This window comes from Pteropus medius, unplaced genomic scaffold (genome assembly GCF_902729225.1).
Source record: "Pteropus medius unplaced genomic scaffold, Ma_sr-lr_union100, whole genome shotgun sequence".
Classification (NCBI taxonomy): domain Eukaryota; kingdom Metazoa; phylum Chordata; class Mammalia; order Chiroptera; family Pteropodidae; genus Pteropus; species Pteropus medius.
In genome coordinates, this window is record NW_024351730.1 from 27,266,466 (window position 1) to 27,286,958 (window position 20,493).

The 20,493-nt window shown below is 33.1% G+C and overlaps 1 protein-coding gene across 1 annotated transcript in view; it reads right to left on the minus strand.

Moving 5' to 3' along the window:
• The window catches only part of ANTXR2 (ANTXR cell adhesion molecule 2), a 137,735-nt gene that overhangs the window by 50,062 nt on the left and 67,180 nt on the right, over positions 1-20,493 (minus strand). Inside the window, exons 13-16 of the mRNA XM_039845547.1 lie at positions 11,207-11,254; positions 9,637-9,729; positions 4,469-4,636; positions 3,956-4,036 (exon numbers count right to left, since the gene is read on the minus strand). Coding sequence (XP_039701481.1) covers positions 3,956-4,036; positions 4,469-4,636; positions 9,637-9,729; positions 11,207-11,254 — 390 coding nt within the window. The remainder of the gene's footprint in view (positions 1-3,955; positions 4,037-4,468; positions 4,637-9,636; positions 9,730-11,206; positions 11,255-20,493) is intronic.

Consider the following 20,493-nt stretch of genomic DNA (forward strand, 5'->3'; position numbering starts at 1 on the left):
GGGAGGAAGGAGGAAGGAGGAAGGAGGAAGGGAGGAAGGAGGAAGGGAGAAGGAGGAAGGAAGAAGGAAGGAAGGAAGGAAGGAAGGAAGGAAGGAAGGAAGGAAGGAAGAAGGGAAAGAAAGTATTCTAGAGACCATGCAACCCAAATAGGATGATGGCTTTCTAAAACATAATGAAAGAAAACAAACAAAAAAAAAACACTGGAATTCTTCAGTTATCCTAATAATGTACAGAACACTAATTCTGCTAAAGCATTAGAATTAGTTTTGCTATGTAACTGTGAAAAAATACAGATTATAGTTCTGTATGTGTGTGGGTTGGGAAGTTTATATTGGAATTAATTCTATCAAATAAAGAGGAGCTGGTTGATGATGTAGAGTTGACAGAAACATATTCTTAACAATCTTTTTGAAATACGAAAAATGGGATATGGGAAATAAAAAAGGAGGAAGCAAATATTTTCCTTGTCTAAAGGGAAAAAGTTATATGTTAATAACCACAGACTTTATATCAAACCCCAGTTTAAAAAATAATAAATATTATGAAGGATCACTAGCAAGAAACAGAAGCAATAGAGCAACCCATGCTGAGCTTACCTGATTTCCAAGATCAAGTAATTTTGCATCATTGGTTTTGTTGAAGGAGGAATACATAAATGTACATTATACCTCAAATTCAGTAAATAATTCAACAAAATTTATTAAAAGCCTTGTGAATAAGATGGTAATCTGAGATTTTACTATTGGGTGGGTTCTTAGCTTGCCATACTAATGTCATTTAACTGTGGAATGTCAACACATGGGGAAAAATTCTCATGGAATGCCACACTGAGGATTTAACAGTGGCTTGAAATAAGTGACAAAAATTTGCATGGGATATGAACCTAAAAGCAACAAACAAACAAGACAAACAAACAGAGACTCATGGACATGGACAATAGACTAGTGGCTACCAGAGGGGAGGGGGAAAGAGGAGAGGGGGAGGTAAATGGGGTAAAAGGGGTCAAATATGTGGTGACAGAAAGAAATCTAATTATTGGTGGTGAACACAGAATGCAATATATAATGCCTTACTGTTGAATTGTACACCTGAAACTTACTGGATTTTGTTAACTAATGTCACCATAATAAAACAAACAAAAAAACAAACAAATAAAAATTTTCAAGAGAAAAATTGTTGAAAGCAGTAAATCAAAAATAGGTATTAGGGAGAAAGATTAAGTCGCACTGTGTCAAACACACATAAAGCCATAATATATATTTGATAGAAAAACAAATCAATTAATTGAACAGCAGCTGATGTTTACTTAGTTTAAAGATCTGCATTTAAGTAAAAAACAAAAAATCATAACTAGCATACATAGGAGTACAGTGGAAAAAACTGGTATTTTAGTTATTCATACAGAATAAAGGTTTACTATCTCTTATTTAAACTTTCGAAATATAAAATCTTTAAAAAGTTTTGTGCTAACTTTGTCACCAAAATTGATTTAGAAGCAAAACCTGACCTGAACTAACTTGAGACTATAGTCTATGTTTATCCATTTTCAGTAATTGATACTTGTGTAGCAAAATGTCTGAATAATATGATCAGGAGGTACTGCTTACATAAATATGATATATGGACTACATCAGATTCCTAAAAATCTGAAAAATTCTGAATTTTGAAACAATGTGATCTCAAGAGTTAGATTAAAAGGCTTTAGGACTACATTAAACAAAAGTGTGACAAAACTACTAAAAATCAAAGGAAATCTTGGACAAATAATAGAAGCATCAGTCTTCAATCATGGAAAAAATATAATTTAACCTGTTGAGACAACACATGGAATATTCTAGCACTATAAAAAAGTGTTAAATTTACACAGTATCTAATAAAGTTCTTGGTACATGTTTGGCACTAGATAAATACTTGCTGAATGAAAGAAAGACTGAGTGTAATGCATCATTTAAAAATCAAATATATCGACTTATCCAAACTCAAAGCTTTCTTCTGTTTTTAAGCCCCACTCTCCAGACATTTAGTACTACATGAAACACTATATTCTTGGCTGCCTCACAGACTTTGCTCATGATGCTTCATCAGTGGAAATACTCGCTCTACCTACCTCCATCTGATGAAATCTTATTCATTTTCAAAGATATAAGGCCTACATTTTTGAAGAAGCATTCCCAAAATCCTCTAGGAAGAGTTAACCTCTCTTCCTCCATGCCCTCAAGAGTACTCGATTCCTAACTATAATATGGCCCAGATCACATTCTGGAATAAATATTTTTGTATGTGCCTTGTTTCTCACATTCCAGGTTTCTTAATGGCAAAGGCTATAGTTTGTACCGGAAATCCCTCAGTATTTCCTGATGCCGTTACTTGTGCATATATATAATCCAAAGATTACTGAATTAAATCAAAGTTAGTAGAAATGATGAAAGACTAAAAACTAAATTTTAATTCTGAGAGTTAAAAGAATATACAAAGTATTGGCAAGAGTGCTAGAACCACTATCTGTTTGTGCTGGCCAATACATCTTCAGTGTTAACATGGTGCTCACCACTGAAAAAAGGTGAAATTTATTGAACAAATGAACTAATGTCTAACCAAGGGGAGAGAAAATTAAGACAGAATGAAATTAAGATGTCATGAAAACCATTTTAAAACATGAAGTGAAAGTCTAGCAGTTGAAGGGTAAGTAGCGTTGTTATATATTTTTCCCAAAGCAGTACTCCAAACCATGCATGCGTTTAAACAGAGGCACAAACTTCATTAAATATAAGAACATCTATTAACCATAGTGGTCTGGTAATGAAAGAGGCTGCTTCATAAACTACCTCATTCTCTCTACCTATGCTCCTAGCAAAGGGTAAGTGATCTGTTGAGCATATTCTAGGAATATTTTCTCAAATTGGATTTCCTAAATGGTTGAATTCATATGTTTTTTAAATTACTCCCATCTCATAGAAGTAAAGTATTAAGACCTAGACGTTTTTGTATTTTAAACACCAAGCTAAAATCATATATCACTATATATCACTTAGTTCACACTGTAAAATAAATATGAATCTCATCAATTATCTCATCCTTAAGGAAAAAAAGCCTATCAGACTTGAATGAACCTAAAGTCTTTTGAAGCCAATAAAGTTCACGGACTTTTTAAAACATGATGGTGATCACGTTGACAATGAAAAGATCCTGTTATTAATACTAACAGTAGTGTGTCTCTCTGAACCAAACCTGCCCATTGTTACATATTTAAAATTTTTAAACAGTTTTTCTTACATTGATACAATAGGAACTGGTGCTAATATATTAAAGAAATTATAAAACTGGAGTAATTCTAGACAAATTTCCGAAAACAAAAAAGACTTCCTTGGTAGGGAAAATGCATGCACACATACATATGTGTGTGTATTTATTTATTTTTATGTGTATATATGTGTGTGACCATTACAGATTTCTATAATGTTTTAAAACTTTAAAGATAATTCCATATATTTGAGAAATTACATCAACTGTTGGAGGCAGGAAAATAATATATTTATACCTAAAAAAATGGAGGCTCTAAGGCACATTGTCCAGGCCTCATTTCTGGTAAATGCTACAGAAAGACTTCAGTCCTAATCCCCAGCCTGTCCTCCCATTGGGTAAAACCTCAGAACGTGATGTCATCCAAATCAAAGGCTGAAGCAATGAGTGTACCAATGAGCTTATTAAAGCATGTGTACCATGGACCATAATTTTTATGCATTACTTGAAAAGGGACTTGTGTTAAACCATTGCTTGAAGATGTATTCTAACAACAGGTAATTTATTAAGCACCCTATTAATAGGAATTTGCACAAGATGATCATTCTTTCCTCGAGTGTAATGGGGGCTTTACATTTTTTTTGGATTCTTTCACTACTTTCATTATACGGACCCCATGATCAGTTATTTCCCAACACATTCTCACATACAAACCTCGTCTCCTTCCTGTGGTCGCATCAATGAAACCCGATCATACTGCCTCCTCAACAAAGCCCAGAGTGCATCAAGACGACCCTAAAGGGAACATGATTTGTAAATTCGTAGGAAACAGATTAGGCCTCTATTTGCTGAACCAATGAGTAAAGGTGAAGAAGGTAAAGCCTCATTTTCTACTCCCATCTATTTTATAAATTAAGTAAGAGAGAGAGAGAGAGAGAGAGAGAGAGAAGGAAGAAAGAGGAGAAGGAGGAGGAGGAGGAGAAGAAGGAAGGAGAAGAAGAAGAAGAAGAAGAAGGAGGAGGAGGAGGAGGAGGAAGAGGAGGAAGAAGAAAGAGAAAAGGAGGTTCTTATTGCTGAGAAAGTATTCAGTTGCTATAATGCAAAATGAATGTCTGCTATTTGATCTACCTCAGTCCTCCTTCAGATAGCTGGAGAGTAAAGAGGACTAAAAAAGTTACAGTTTCCTTAGGAAGTTTCAGTTAAATTACACAAAATCTGCCCAATTACCTTGATTGGTGTGTACCACTTTGTCTGAGGAGGCTGGTATGTGGGTTTGGGTCTAGGTGGCTTGGGCCTGATGGGTTCCTCTACTTCTTCAGGAATTGTCACCACAGCATTTTTGGCTTTCTCTAGCCTTGCACCTTCCTCAGTAGATCCTTTATCACCCCAACGAACCTTTAAAACACAAGGAAATACTCGTATCAGACATACAGCGTCCTAGATAAACAAGCCCTTATTTAGCCAATGGTCCTTCAGTTCACCACCTCAGAGTAAAGAGAAGATGAGTAGGTATACTAATTCTAAATTTCTCCTCTTCTGAGATTTAATAAGTTTCTCATCACTTCTTATGTATTTAATATTAAGATTCTAGGGAAAAAAAAAACTCTTTGGGTCAATTAAAACTTGAAGCAACCATTTCTCCATTGTTTAAAATAAGGAATTAATTTTGGGTTTACATATGAAATGCATAGACAGTGTGTAATTCTATTCTCTAATTAGGTAGGTTCCCCTTCTAGCTAAATACATATGAATATATACTGTTGGCACTGTGGGAAACAGATGTTAATAATGATAATTAGCATTTATTAAATGATTACTATGTGTCAATCTGCCTTTAATCCATACAAAAATGCAGTGAGATAGATATCGTATTTTTTCTTTCCAGATGAGGAAACAGACACAAAGAAGTTAAGCAACATGCCCAAAGCCACATAGCTAGTAAGTAGTAGGGAAAAAATTTGACAACAGGCAGTCTAAAATGGGTTAATACATTTCAAATAGGTTTGAACTTTACAAAGGTATTTTACAAAATGGAATTAATTGTACCTTCTAAACTTTTCATTAAATTTGATTAAGGCATAACATCTGATTTAAACATTTAGTGCTCAGAAGTAAATTAAATATATATGATTTTTCCTCACTTTTGTAAAGTTTGACTTTGTAAAGTAACTTTTAGTCTCTAGTTTCTGGGCTCATCTGAGTATAGTTATTTGACATATCAATTTTTCACTGAGGAAGACAAATTGGAAAAAACTCTGCTTTGAAAAGAAAAATTCAGAAACACCAGGGAATTCCACAAACTTTAGAGAATTTCGTTCTCTGAAAATTCTAGACATTGAAAAACCATAGGGCCCAAGGACTGTTTTCTTTATTTTTCAATGAACGAGAATTAAGGGCTAGATCTGAGCCAAATTTTGTCATGTGTGGGCATAGAAACAAGATGTGGCCCCTATAGGAAGGCTTTGTCCAACTAGGAGCAGTAGAAAAGTCCAAAAACCAATGACATTATCAAAGATGACAGAGATAACATAAGTGAAGTTCTGAAAAGAAATAGGAAACTCTGTTCAGGGCACACTATGATTCATCAGAATTAAGTGATTTCTAAAAGAAAAAAGTGATTAAATACTTTTTAAAGCATTTTAATAATCTGAGTTAGTGGAGAGGAATACAGATAATTATTGTTCATAGAAAGAACTATTCACAGCTTTTTGATAAGATTTACTTAGATGTTTTTACTTTTTTTTACTACAATTTTAGAATAGGCTTTCAATTACAAGTGGACTCTATTGAGTCATTAAAACGTATCGGTATCTTTCAGTGTGATCAGTGGTACTAGAATGTTCTTTATGAGGTTGTTAAAATTGTTTTAAACACCATTAAAGCTTTAGAGCTAGATAGTTGGCTCTCTTTCCAGAGAAATGACCTTCTCTTTCAAATCACAGTGTCTCCATCTAAATAAACTAAAACATTTAAAATCTTTAGATATTAGCTAAATTGAGCTACAGAACTCTAAAAGCAGGATACATATCCTTACAGTTGTAAAGTCTTGATTTTAAGGGGAAACAACAACAACAACAAAGAGATAAACATAGGACTACATAGCTCAGAAGTAATTCAGAATAGAAATATAAGAAAGTACATTTTAAATCTATTTGGAAATTAAAGATTTTAACACATGTAGCTACCTAGCCTAGCCTTCAAATTCATATCGCAGAGTTAATGGTAATCATATTTTTCCTCCAAGTTTCACTGATGCCATTATCAGAAAAAGAACACGAAGCTAGCTAAACTAGAGTTCTGACCGAATGTGGCATTTCTAGGGACTTAACTATCAACAGACTATGCTTATGAAATATAACTGCTGAATTCTTAAGGAAGTCATTAAATAAATCCATTAGTGTTATTTCATGAAGTAGCTGTTTCATCATTGCCACCATCACAACAAACGACTATCTTAATCTCAAATTCTAACACTAGGAAAGACTTTATAGAGTTTTCCTAAAACTCTCAAAGCAATTAAATATAAACATTCTATGTATAAATCTTAATTTTAGTTTGACTACAATAAGATAGTCAAAAAGGATAAAAGAATAACAAAAATAGATTGTTAAGGGAGCCTTAGCAGAGTTCATATATCTGACCTTTTTTTACCATGAAAACAAAAAGTGCAAGCTTGATATCTAAATTCTTCCAACTCTACTTGGTTTTCATGATTACAATGAAATTCCATAATTTCCAGAGTATATTTGGATGACTAGGAGGTTATATCATAAAGGAGCAATTTCAGAATTGAGAAAAGAAACAAAAACAGTTTCACATTGAATTGGCAGAAACACACATTTGAAGTCATTAGGTATTGTGGATCAGTTGTGCTAACAGCTGTTATTAACATCAGCTCAGTTCCAGTTTTCTGCAAATTTCCATTACCATGGTGTTTAAGTATTTAATTTAAAAGAGGAGTATGAAAAAATTTCTAGGTAAAATCCCTAGACTGGCTTAAAATAACATTAGTTATGAAGATATGTTCTGTAATTCAGATGTGCTCATAATTTCTATAATTTCTACTTTCCCCAGTTGAAGGTATTTTTTTAAGAGATATACTCTCTAGGTTTGAATAAGCATAATTTTCAACCAGATTATGCATTCTATTTTCCTTTAAATAAGTTCATGTTTGAGACAGTTTAAAGATGTTTAATTCTCACTTCAATTTTTGTGTATTTTTATGTATTGCGTTTTCTCTTTGTAATACCCACATTTACTTTCTCACTTTTTTTTCATTCTCATTCTCATTTCCACCTCATTGATGGCATACTCCATAAAATTAAGCCAGAATTATTGACGGCTAAAATATATCTTGACTTATTAAAAGTGGGTGAGTCTTTTTCATAAATTTTCCTCAATCGAACAGGATGGGCAATATAATATCACATATTAAGGGTCAATGCTTAAAACTTGAAATGTGAGTTACTCAAGAATGTGCATGAGCCCTTGGCTTTCTTGAGCATTGACTAATAATATACCCTTTAACTCAGGAGCCATTCAGCTCATGCCTATGCTTTGCTTTTCTTTAGAAAGAGATCTCAATCTTTGGAACACTGGACTATTAAACTAACTAAAATCTGGCATAATTCCTAATGTTTTCAGTAGGAATATTATTTATTCATTTAAAATATACTCATACATCACATATTAATATATTCATATCTTGTCATGTGGTATTTTACACATGTGGATTTCAAAATAGAATTAAATTTATTATTCTGAATGTAAGTAGTAGATGCTTAATGTCGAATAAGTTAGGAAAAAATAGAAGAATATATAGTATAAATTGAAAATCACTCCATCCAGAGAAAATTATTCTAACATTTTGTAGCGCATTATGTCAAACCTTTTTCCCCCTTGCATACATCTTTTTGGAATGAGATTAAATAAACTAAAAATAAGTTGTGACAGATCATACTTAGATATCTATATGTAACATTTTTATTTACAAGCATATTTTTTATAGATAGGAACATCTAATATACTCTTTCCCACCCCTCCAATACTAGAACAACACAACGAAAGCAAGCTAAAGGAAAATGACCTTCCTTCTGTATCAAACGACAAGAGCTAGCCCAGTCATGTTCTCTGTACTACTTGATATTCCCAATTACCCACATATGAACACTTACGTAATCTCTTCTCCAAAAGATAAACTTAATAGCTTCTAGCACTTGCCTTTTCCATGGCTTACTGGCAATGAGGTACTTGTCTCAGAGGCTATTTCAGCAATGCTTTGGCAAGGTCTTAGGGAAAATGTGCATTATTTTAAGATCCAAAGTGCTCAAGAAAATGAGAATCACTATCAGATGACTTGAATAACCATTTTGGTAATGACAACCACATTACGTAGGCCTGGGCTTCTCTTGAAAAATACTGAAATTTATTCTAAAAAGGGGAAACTCCTCAGGTATCTGAATTTAATAAAAAGAGAAAATTGCAACAGGTCATTAATTAGCTAATTGATTTTTCCTGGCAGTAATGGGACAAAGCAGATCCGACAGTAAGAGACAAGTGCAATGACTGCACAACACAAAAATAATTCCTTATTAAGAAGTAAAATTAAAGGATGACTAATATGGAGAAAATGTCAAGATCTGTGTTTAATAATAAGGTCAATATATCAATGAAAAAATTTCTTTAATTACTCATTGGGGTGAGATGATAGCCTATCTAAACTATTGTTAAGGGCTCAGTACTGGCAATGAATGCTTATTATTAATTAATTAAGCACTTTGAAAAATATTTCTGTGGTAGTAAGAAGACCTCATTTGATGTTTAAGATATAATATTAAAGTTCAATTATTCCACAATTTAAGCCAGTCAAAAAATTTGGTACGTTTCATAAATATTTAATACTTATTAAGGTCATTCATAAGTGATAACTAAAAGTTATGAAAAAAAGCCTTAAATGCACTTCCTCTACATTTGAGATGAGTCATATCCATAATATTAAATATTTTAACATTTTCTCCTCAAATAATACATAACTATTGGATCTTTTCAAAGATAAGCATTGTTGCAATTTTAAGTGGTTGGCTTCTTCAAAGTTGATGTTCTCTGCAGTAATTTTTTCCAAAATAGTGAGAAAAACCCTAACTTTGTTTTGCCCTTTAAAATTCAAACATCTTATCAATGCAATTCTTTGACTACTGAAGTCAGTTCATTTTGGACAGCTTTGAAATGGCTAAGATGTTCCCACAGGGAAAAAAAAATCCCCCCAAAACACAGTGTTAAGTAAAAATGGATGTATTGAGATACTGAATTATAAAAAGTACAGTTTCCATGGCTTAATACTTCTAGAAATATATATTCCAAATTAGCAGTTTCCATTTTTTGTGTGAGATACCAACCTCCATTCTCTTAATTCCTCCAACCCCTCTGCCACCATAATAGGAAGCATCCACAGTTGGCCATTTCTTGTTAGGCAAGGGTTCTTCTTCTTCCTATTTAGATACAGTTTTTAAAAACTGGTTAAATTAAATTTCTAAAATATTGCTTAGTCAGAACCAGCTCACATTTAACCATTTTTCTGAATAATGCCATTGATATGTAAGAAATGTAGTAAAAATTATATATTTTCGTGTAGATGTATTTGTGATTACATATATAAATTTCAAGTAGAGTTCTACAGAATGAGGACTCCTTCCCTTCCACAACTTTAGGAATCTGCCTTATTTCACTAGAATACCCAAAGTTGCTATAAGCATCATTTGTTTTTCCTATTCATTGCTTCTTATTTAAAAAGATAAAACATTAAAATTAGGGCAGCATTTCAATACTCATTTAAAGCATCAACATATATATAAGTTTGAACTCTGCGAAGTTTGTACTAAAGAGATTGGCAGTTGTGAAGCTTTGAAGATGCACATCAGGACGCACATCCCATATTTCATGTTGCCAACACAATTTTGGCTAACAAACAGAATAATATAAAAGTACAGTAGTACCCCCTTATCTGCAGGGTACACATTCCCAAACCCCCAGTGGATGCCTGAAACAGTGGATGGTATCAAACCCTATATATCTATATACAATGTTTTTTCCTTATAAATACATATCTATGATACAATTTATCGTATAAATTAGGAGATTTCATGGATAGAAGATTCATTCTTACTATAGATTCTTACTATAAATCTTAGCAACCTCAGCATATGATTTTTTTTTCTCTTTCCTTAATAAGTTGAGAATTTTCATCTTTTCACGTAAAGCACTTTACGGCTTCTCTTTGGCATATCCAAACTGCCAATATCACTACTCTTGAGCTTTGGGGCCATTATTAAGTAAACTAAGGGTTACTAGAACACAAGTACTATAATACTCTGACAGTCAATCTGGTAACCAAGACAGCTACAGAGTGACAACAGGCTGCTACACAGCATGGATACAGTGGACAAAGGGATGATTCAGGTCCTGGGCAGGACAGAGCAGGATGGTGTAAGATTTCATTACCCTAAACAGAATGGCATAATTTAAAACTTATAAATTATTTATTTCTGGAATATATCATTTAATATTTTCAGACCTCAATTGACTGAAAGTGTGGAAAGAGAAATCACAGATAAGGACTACTGTAATAATCATCTTGAAGAAACTAATAACATCCTTAAAACTACCAGTTGGGATTTTCCAACATTTTGTTCAGCAGAACTATTGATATATTGCTATAAGAAGTAATTTCAATCTCTATGTACTGCTGATCTTGATGGCCAGTCTATGTTTATCAATGTGTGAAGGACTCATTCCTCTAGCACATGAAAGAAACTATAGAGGACAAACAACAACTGGTTTTCATAATTCAAAAGTCAACACATAGGTATCTTAGTTATCTAACAACAATGTAATTGGTCAAACTTGGGGATATATATCTAAATACAGGGGAAAAAAAACACAGATATCACTTATTAGGTATTTATTTACCTCTACCGGTGCAGAGGGTGGTGGTGGAGGCAGGGGATCCTTGATAACCTGTCCAAAAAAATAAATAAACAAATAAATAAAATGATAAAAAGTGGTATAGAGAAGAAACAGTAAGGATTGTAAAAATAATTAGATAAGTAAAATACTGTGTTAGTACCCAAGACATTCCCAGTGATCCTTGCCTCCCAATATGTATAACCCTCCCTTTGAATCTGGGCTTTCTAGCATGAGAGAGAAGTGGTACCACGTGACTTCTGAGGCTAGGTCAAAAGAAGTTTTACCACTTCCCCTGACACCCTTGGAACACTCATTCTGGGGGAAGCCTGCTGTCATGTCAGAAGTCTACGCTGATACCATTAAGCTGTGAGGAAGCCCAAGATAATCTTATGGAAAGACTGAGTGATGAGAGATAGGCTCCTGGCCAGTCTCAGCCATGTCAGCCATCTAAACTGGGTTGCCAGACATGTGAGAGAAGAATCTCATTTGGACATAGAGGCCTCTTAAGCTTTCAGATGACTCCAGCCCAGCTGCTACCTGACTGTAATCACGTGAGAAAACACCAGAGTAAGAATCTTCTAGCTGAGCCAGTCTCCACAGAACCATAAAGACACCAAACTATTTAGAGGCACAAGGTTGTGGAGTCATTTGCTAGGCAGAACTAGATAACGAGCACCTAAAATTCACAAAACTCCCCATACATATTCATTCATTTTATCTTTATGATTTAGAAATATTAGCAGCTTCATTTTTCAGGTGAATAACAAGAACAAACATTATCAAATACCTTGTGCAAAGTTTCATTAAGTGGTTCTTCTAATGTCAAAATGCAAACATTTTTCACTAATTATAATATGTCCCCTCAAACAGAGTAGGAATTGACTAGCAAAATCACCCTGCTATGTATGATTCATTGACTTTTTCAAAATTGACAATATAAAACTTAGCTTGCTTTGGATGAGATGATAAGAAAATTAATTTACTCTCATTCCCCACCATTTAACCTAAAAACAAACCAACATTTAGCCAAGATTCCTTCCCTGTGAATCATTACTTAATATATTCTTTCATAAAGTTTTATACGGTTAATTCTTTATGTGAGAAAATAGAGATTGAGATATAATTTCAATGACCTTTACCGGTACTAGAGTTGGACTTTGGCACCATCATCTTAGAAAATTATTGACCAAGTACCAATGGCTTCTGATCATACAGGTATACAACCAAGTCTCTAAACTAAGAAAAAAATACTGTTTAAAAATATAACTGCTTCACTTTTTTAATGTCGAATGTTTTCAATTATGTTATTAAATTTCCAAAAGTTTAAAATAGTAACTTTGAAAATGAATATCATCAAGGAATTAGTATCACTATTTAAGTATATTACTATTGTCCTGAGTACGATTTTTAAAGACTGCTTGTCTTTTAAAGATATATATACTGAAAAACTTCCATTTTAAATGATATAACTGTGACATTTTCACCAAGATAATTTGGGGTGGGGAAGTAGATGGAATTACAGATGAATTAAGATTAGCCATAAATCGAGAAGCATTGAAACTGAGTAAAGGAGATATAGAAGTCATTATTTTAGTCTTTCCTATGTGTATGTTTGAAATTTTCCTTAATTAAGGGTTTTTAAATTTTTAATGTTATTGATACTTTTTAGAGAACTGACTCAATTTTTTATATATAATATTTTCAACATTCAAATTTCAGTTTAGATCAAATCTCAGGAAAAAATACACAGTTATTACAACCACACAGATCTAACTGGACAATAATTTAGTTTGACTGAAAACTCAAACTAACTCTTTCTTGTAGCATTCAAGTTTTGAAAAGCTTGCTATAAGAAATGTTATTTCTATTTAGCCTTTTTATTTAATTCAATTTTATTTTATTAATAAACAAAATTCAAGTTCTTTTTAGTAATTTTGAAAGATAAAAATCTGTATATTTTTACTTTAGCACAGAAATAAATGCCAGTAGAGAATTAAGATTTAAAATAAGACTGTAGTAAAATAAAACAAATTTAAGGTTATCAAGCTATAGGTGCATTTCCTTTATATAAAGGAATCACCTCCTATCATTGGCAACCCAATTGTCAAAAGTCGATCAATGAAAACCAGCTCTATCAACATTTCACACTCAACAAAGCCATCTCTTCTTCCTATCTCCCCTGTGTCTTTCAAGTAAATTACTCTTTCTAGTTTCAAATTATTCATATAATCTATAATTTCTTCCCCTCTTCTAAATGACTTCACCAAATCATTTACTATATCTAATAGTCCTTGAAATAGTTCCCCTTCTCCAAGAATTTTCCCAATTGTCCCCAAACAGATCAGATTTCTTTCATATGCGTAGATGCCTATTTGTTCTTCTTTAGCATTTATCAGAGTTGATAACCTTTTCTAGTTCCAAAAAACTGTAACTTTCATGAGGATGGGTTTTATGCCATTGTGCCTCACTGTATTCCCAGTACTTAGTAAAGTTTGTATTTTGTAAGGGAAAAGAAAGGAAGGAAAAATATGGAAGTTAGGAGAAGAAGAAAGGAGGAAGGTGGGAAAGGCAGAAAAGAGGGAGGAAGAGATGAAGAGAGAGAGAGAAAAAAAAGAAGGGGAGGAGAGAAAAGAAAGGGAGAGGAAGAACCAGGGAAGGACAGATTCTCTGCATTACATTCCCCCTATCATTACCTAAAACCATGAACTCAAGATTCTCTAGACTATAAAAATCTCTAGTGCAACATTTTCAACCTCTTTAATGCATTCAACCAAAACTTCAGTGTTCTGAAAAATTCCCACCAAGTTGAAGTCTATGTTTGAACTCTTGCAATAAATAGAAATTCATTACCTCACAAAGCAATTCATTCCATTGGCAAGAAACTCACATCATTTGAAAGTTTTTCCCTCAAAAGATGCCAAATCCTCCCTCTCTGTAGTTTCCACTGTTTAGTCCTGATCCTAGGATGTGGAAACACACACACATACACACACACAGACACACACACACGTACATACACATACACATACACATACACACATCTGATTTTCCTTCCAGAAGACAGCAGTTCCTATTTTTGAATACTGGAATAATAACCACATATCTATTGAGCCTATTCATCTGAAAGGTAAACATCACAACCATTTACCATGCAATGGTTCTGAATTATTTGGTCATCTTGGTCCTTTTTTTTAGTATACATTCATTTGATCAATATCTCAAAGTATGCTTTCCAGAATTAATAGTGTGAATAGTCCTCAGACAAAACAGATGCACCCCCACCAGTCCTCACTTTTTTATGCGTTTTAATTAACAGCATATTGATAACATTGATTGATAGTCTATAATTACCATAGCTTTTTTTTTTTTTTGGCATCATTGTCTACATGCTCTATTTACTTAAATTAAGTATCTAGCTTGTTCATTTGTCTCTAATCCATCCTTCATTATAACCTATGTAGACAAGGTCAATATTTTTCAACAGAAGCTTCATCGATCGTTTCTCTGGTCAAATGGGTCAATGGTTCCAATGATCACAATTGAAATCAATAAATTACTGACTTTTATTGAAACAACCTTACGAATCCTGCTTCCTCTCTTAGTTTTGCAAGTTACATAAAGTGTTACGAGCTCTCTCACTAGGAAAACACCCAGGAACATCCTTCAGTCCACTAAGTTTGAGTATAATGTATCTGAACCCATTTTCATACCCTTTGAGGATTTCAAATTTACTCTGCTTATTACCTGTACATCTTGCACTGGTATATAAATTTCTGAGGGCATAACAGTATTCTCAGCTTTGTTCAGTATACCTCATGAGAATGACTGAACGTACTCCTCCATGACTCTGCCTTTTTCTATGTCATACTCATTATCCTGTATAACATTTAGCACTGATATGGGCAAATTGAATCTAAATTTAAAATCCTTATATGATCACTGCTGAGAAACTCACACAGTATCACGAGACGTATCTTCATATTCTTTCATTTTACTAGAGACTCTTTATCGGGTATCATAAGCCACAGACTGGAAAACCGAAGCTCCATTTTAGTGCATTTACATGAACAGCTCTTCTATTCCCAATGTTCAAATGCCTCAGCATGGTGTAGTTCTGCCATAATAACCTATTTACGAATATCCCTCTATATGTACCTCTACTTTAGGCAGACTGAAGATCCCTTTGCTTCCCACAAATAAAATATTAAGTCTCACCTAGCTTTCATAGACTAGTCTACCAACTTAATGACTGTCTTATCTAGAACCTTGAAAACTTCTAAAACTATATGTTGCTGCAAAGTTGAACCATTCATACTTCATTATATGCAAAGTTGAACCATTCATACTTCATTATATGGGTTTATATGCTTGTTTTGAAAAATTTCAATTACCCTTCAAGAATGTATATTTCTTAAGGGCAATAATAATTTCTTTTTTTTTATAAATATCACCAGTGCCTAATAAAATGCTCTGCAGACAGCAGATAGTAAAAATATGATTGAAAGTGAGTTGAAGGAAATAGCTGAGAACATTTACGAAGACTCATAACCGATCTCTAAATTTATAAGAAAAAAATGAGGAAAAATGTATAAATATAAAACAGAGACGATTTCCATGAAACTAAAATATTGCTAATTCCAAAGAAAATTAAGCATCAAATTTCTCTTTCAACCAATAAAGTGAGAGAACGGAGAAACTCAATGGCAGATGGGAAGATGTAAGACTACCCTCAGCTTCTTCGTCTGGGAAATAAATGCGATGAATTGTAGGTCCTTTCCAATATGAAAATTCTAATAGAATGTTTAAAAATATATATATTATAATTATTTCCATCAGGACTTTCGCTTCGATACTTTTCCATAATTAAGTAGGCCGTATGTCTAAATGCATTTGTATTCATCTTATTCCAGAAAAGAAAATTTAGTTTGTTTTTCCAATAACATAATTAATCTTACATATGACTAAATGTGTGACCTAATATAAATTTAAATTAATATTGAAATCCTGGCAGGTATATTTTCTACATTGTTAACAATAGAAACCAAGGCCTTAAAACTCTGTCTAAGTCAAATTGTGACCTGGTAAATTAAGAGACACAATCACCACCACAACAAATAATGGAACCTTCAGAAACAGAAACAGAGCCATGACTCATCTGTGTGCTATTCTTACTATTAACAATACCCACCTTCTATTGGTTCTGACATATACCACACACTATATTTCTCTTATTTTCATAATCTGTGCCATTACTATGCTTACCTACATTTTAAATGTAAGGAGAGAGAGGCTCTAAATCCAATAACTTGCTCGAGGATATATAGAGAAACCATTAGAATTTGAACCCAGGACCCAAATCCATCTACCTCCAAATTCTGAGTTCAACTTTTCTGCCATATGACATCATTTCAAAAGAAGATTTGGACTGGAAAGGAAAAGGTACAACCAGAAAAGACTTAAGATTCGTTGAGTAGTTACTTGTTAAGATGCATGGATGGATGAATGGATGGATAGATGGATGCATGAATAAATAAATAAATAGGTAGACAGATAGACAGATAGATATAGTTTAATTTTTATGGTGACTATGTAAAATAAAGATTATGATCCCTGTTTTCTTGAGATATAACTTGTTAATTCACATGCCCAACATCACTAACCTAGAAATGATGGAACAGGAAATAAAATGGTTTTGTTTTTTTTTTGTGATGTTTCAAAATGTTCCCTCTCTTCACTCTACCACACAGCCTCATAATTAACAAAGGAGAGTGAAAATAATCTGAAGCCATTCAGCTCAAAATGACGAAAATCTGTGTCTAATTGATATTCCTACATTTCAGTAAAACTAGAGCAAGAGAAAAGGAAACCTTACTGTTAGTCCAAATACATTAAAAATAACAGTCATGCGAATCCCATTCTTGTATTAAATAGTGCAAGAACACATTCATTTTAGAAAAAGATGTATTCATATGCACCATATTTTATGAGAATTTGCAGATTTTAAAAGGCATAATATTGCCTAGTTGCCAGGAATTTTTCCACTTAGCATCCTTCAGCTCTGTATTGAAGATTCTGGAAAACACTTTCACCACTTTATGAACCATATGCAGAGTTTGATTTTTCTCCAAGTTTTTTTTCATGTTATTATCATCATCAGGGAGGATTACATCTCATCTACTTAGCTGCTAGAATGAAGATTTCAATTTGGAGAAGAGCCGATTTCTTAGGGAAAAAAAAAGTTAGCTGCTTCAGGCAACAGTCCTTTTGATCTGCTCATTAACACTTTTCAAATGTTCGAGTGATGTGGGCATTCTTTGCGCTAGAAAATGTCAGCGCTGGAGCCTGCAGCCAGCTTGATGCAATCATATGTTCTGATATTCAGAAAAGAGTGAAAAGAACTGTCAACAGTGAACTGCCTTGGATTAAAAAAAGAAAAAAAAAAGATACTATACAACAACAGTAGATAAGTAGTATTTCAGAACTGATTCTTGCCAGTGATGAAAAAAAAAGCCCAATTTATTAGCAGTGTCATCTAAGTGCCTAAGAGCCCACAGACAATAGAGAACTCTTTAGCGGTTATAAAAACGTGTTTAAAATATAGGTGAGTCTTCCTTTCATTCTCTCTTCTCTTTTTGATCAGAGAGCCAGTGTAGTTCCTTTCCTCTGAAATGCATAAACACAAATTCTCTTAACATTGGAATTTGGAAAGTCCTTTTCTGAAACTCACAAAACTAGATGCTTTGAACATCTAGACCAAAATATGGTCTTGGTTACCACATCTTCCTCAGGAAAGCAAATTTCCTCCTTGACAGACTCATCGATGTTCAAAGATTCTTACTTTGAACAAATAAATTACTGGTGGAAAGTATAGACAATAAATACCATTTAAAATGCCAAATAGGGACTAGAAAGAAGAGTCCTAAAGTTTATTCTACCAAGAATTGAGTAAAGGTGCTGCTGTCAAAGCAAATAAGACAGGAAGAGTTTGATACCCTGTTTTGTAAATGATGCTCTGTTGGAAAACATCACCATGGAAGCAGTAAGTACTAACATCACATTCTATTTTAAGGAGGCAACCAAACATAAATCATTTTAATTAATGGTGCAAGGAAGGCATATTAAAATTTAAATTACTTCTGTTTTATTGTGCATTCCAAAAAAAAAAAAAACTCAGGCTGCTCTCAAAGTAACTCAATAAAGGCACCAAGAGCCCTTCTCGACAATAAAAAACAAGTGAATGTAGAAACATTATTACTATTTAGAAAAAACAGCACAGCTGTTGCTGGCTAAGAAAATGATTCTATAGAGCTCCAGTCAGATATATCCACAGTCATGAAAGCTCAACTTAGTTACAAGCAAATTGAGCTTTAAAAAGATAACTTTTTAAATGGCTTTTAAATCAAGATTTATGAGATCTTTATGTAACGTTTAAATGCACTAAGGAAAACGCGCTCCCAGGACTCCCTTGAGGATGGAGAACTTTGGCCAAGGACATTAGAGCAAAGTGAACATCTATCATTTCCAGCATATTCAGATATTTATTTGCAGCTGTATAACACATTCTAATTGACAACACTCCAAAAAGCCTTTGTTAGCCACCTCATTAGCCTTACATCTGTAATTCTGCGGAGTGTCTGTTTATTCCAAATGATGCAACTACAGGACTGTCATTTCTGTCATCCTGATAGTAAAACAAATCTGTTGTAAACTCAGCATACCTTCTTAGCTAAACAATGATGAAAACATCCATATTTTCTGATCTCTCGCTCATGATTCAATACATAACAAGTTTATTTTTAATCTTTCCTGTCCCATTTTTTAATTTAAGGGAAAAGGAACGATGTTCTTGATGTCTTTGTTAAAGAAAAGCAGTTGTAAAGGATGGATTTGAGGGTACTCAATGAGCAGGATGCGGACTCTTAACAGATGGTGAGAAATAACTTCACACAAAAATGAGAACTTTTCCCTTATGGAATAGTTTGCAAACTCAACACACTCCACAAGTCACTAATGCTAGTGCTTAAAATTTTCAGCTTTGCATGAGGGCTCTTTTGTTATGATTATTACTAGATAAAATTCTTTAAATATCATTGGTTTAGATTTGTATTTGTCATGGAAAGCCCAGACACAGAGAGTGCACTATTCTGCAAGGTTTTAATGATATCATCTCTCTTTTATCCTTGAAAATACTCATTAAAATGAACTGAAAGATTTAAAATTTCAAAATGATCTCATATTAAAAGCATCTTGGATGTCCAGCTATTCTATTGCAGGGGTTTTTCCTTAACCTTTTTTATTCTATGACCCTCTTTGGCAATCTGGTGAACCTATGGAAGGAACCCCTTCTCAGAATAATTAAGCTAAGTTAAAATACATAGGAATTTATAGGATTTAAAGGAACCTAATTATATTGAAATATAATTACCAAATATGTAAAAACAAATCTGTGATATAGAAATATGTGCTTCTTTATTAATTCATTAAATAATGAAATATAATAGTAGTTCTAGGAGCTATTATAAGTTTAAAGTAGTGATACGTGTAAAAGGTATTTTTAAAATATCTGAACAACCATAAATGTGATCTAGGGTATCTGTGATTACTAGTGGTGACAAAGTCTTCAGAACTGCTAATACTTTAGTGGACAGTAGTCTATATTCATAAATGAAGGAAACGATAAATTTTAGTTAGAAGTAAATATAAAGATTTTTTTCCATTGAAGTTCATAACCCTCTGGTTAGAAATCTTTGTGAGGTATATGTAGAAGCAACTAGAAAACAATTAAATTGTTTCTACTTCAGAGTTTTATTACAATGAAAATTTTGTATGTTCCTATTACATAGAATTATGAAGGCCATATTTCCTATTGTATATACTGTAAGGGACACATTTTTAAATAAAGTCAATTAAAATCATTATTTTTAATGATTTTACCATGCATTGTACCATGAATCCCCCCATGCACAATACTTCTCCCTAGCTGACAGAAGTTTGATTTAAACTGGCAACAGTTTACCCTATTTTGAAGTTGTCTTCCAGGTAAAAGGATATGAAGAGTCTCAATTTTAAGAATTGAGACAGTTCAGGAAGGATAAGTGCTTGCTGTGCAACATAACTAGTTTACAATGATGAGTAAAACACGCACAATACTTCATGAAATTATTAGACTCTAAAGTGAGAGAAATGTTCAGCAAATAATCGCATAAATAATTGTTTAATCATAAATTCATTTACGTATCACAAAAAAGTACCTTTTTTTAAACTGGCAGAGTAACTTTTTAAGGGTTTTG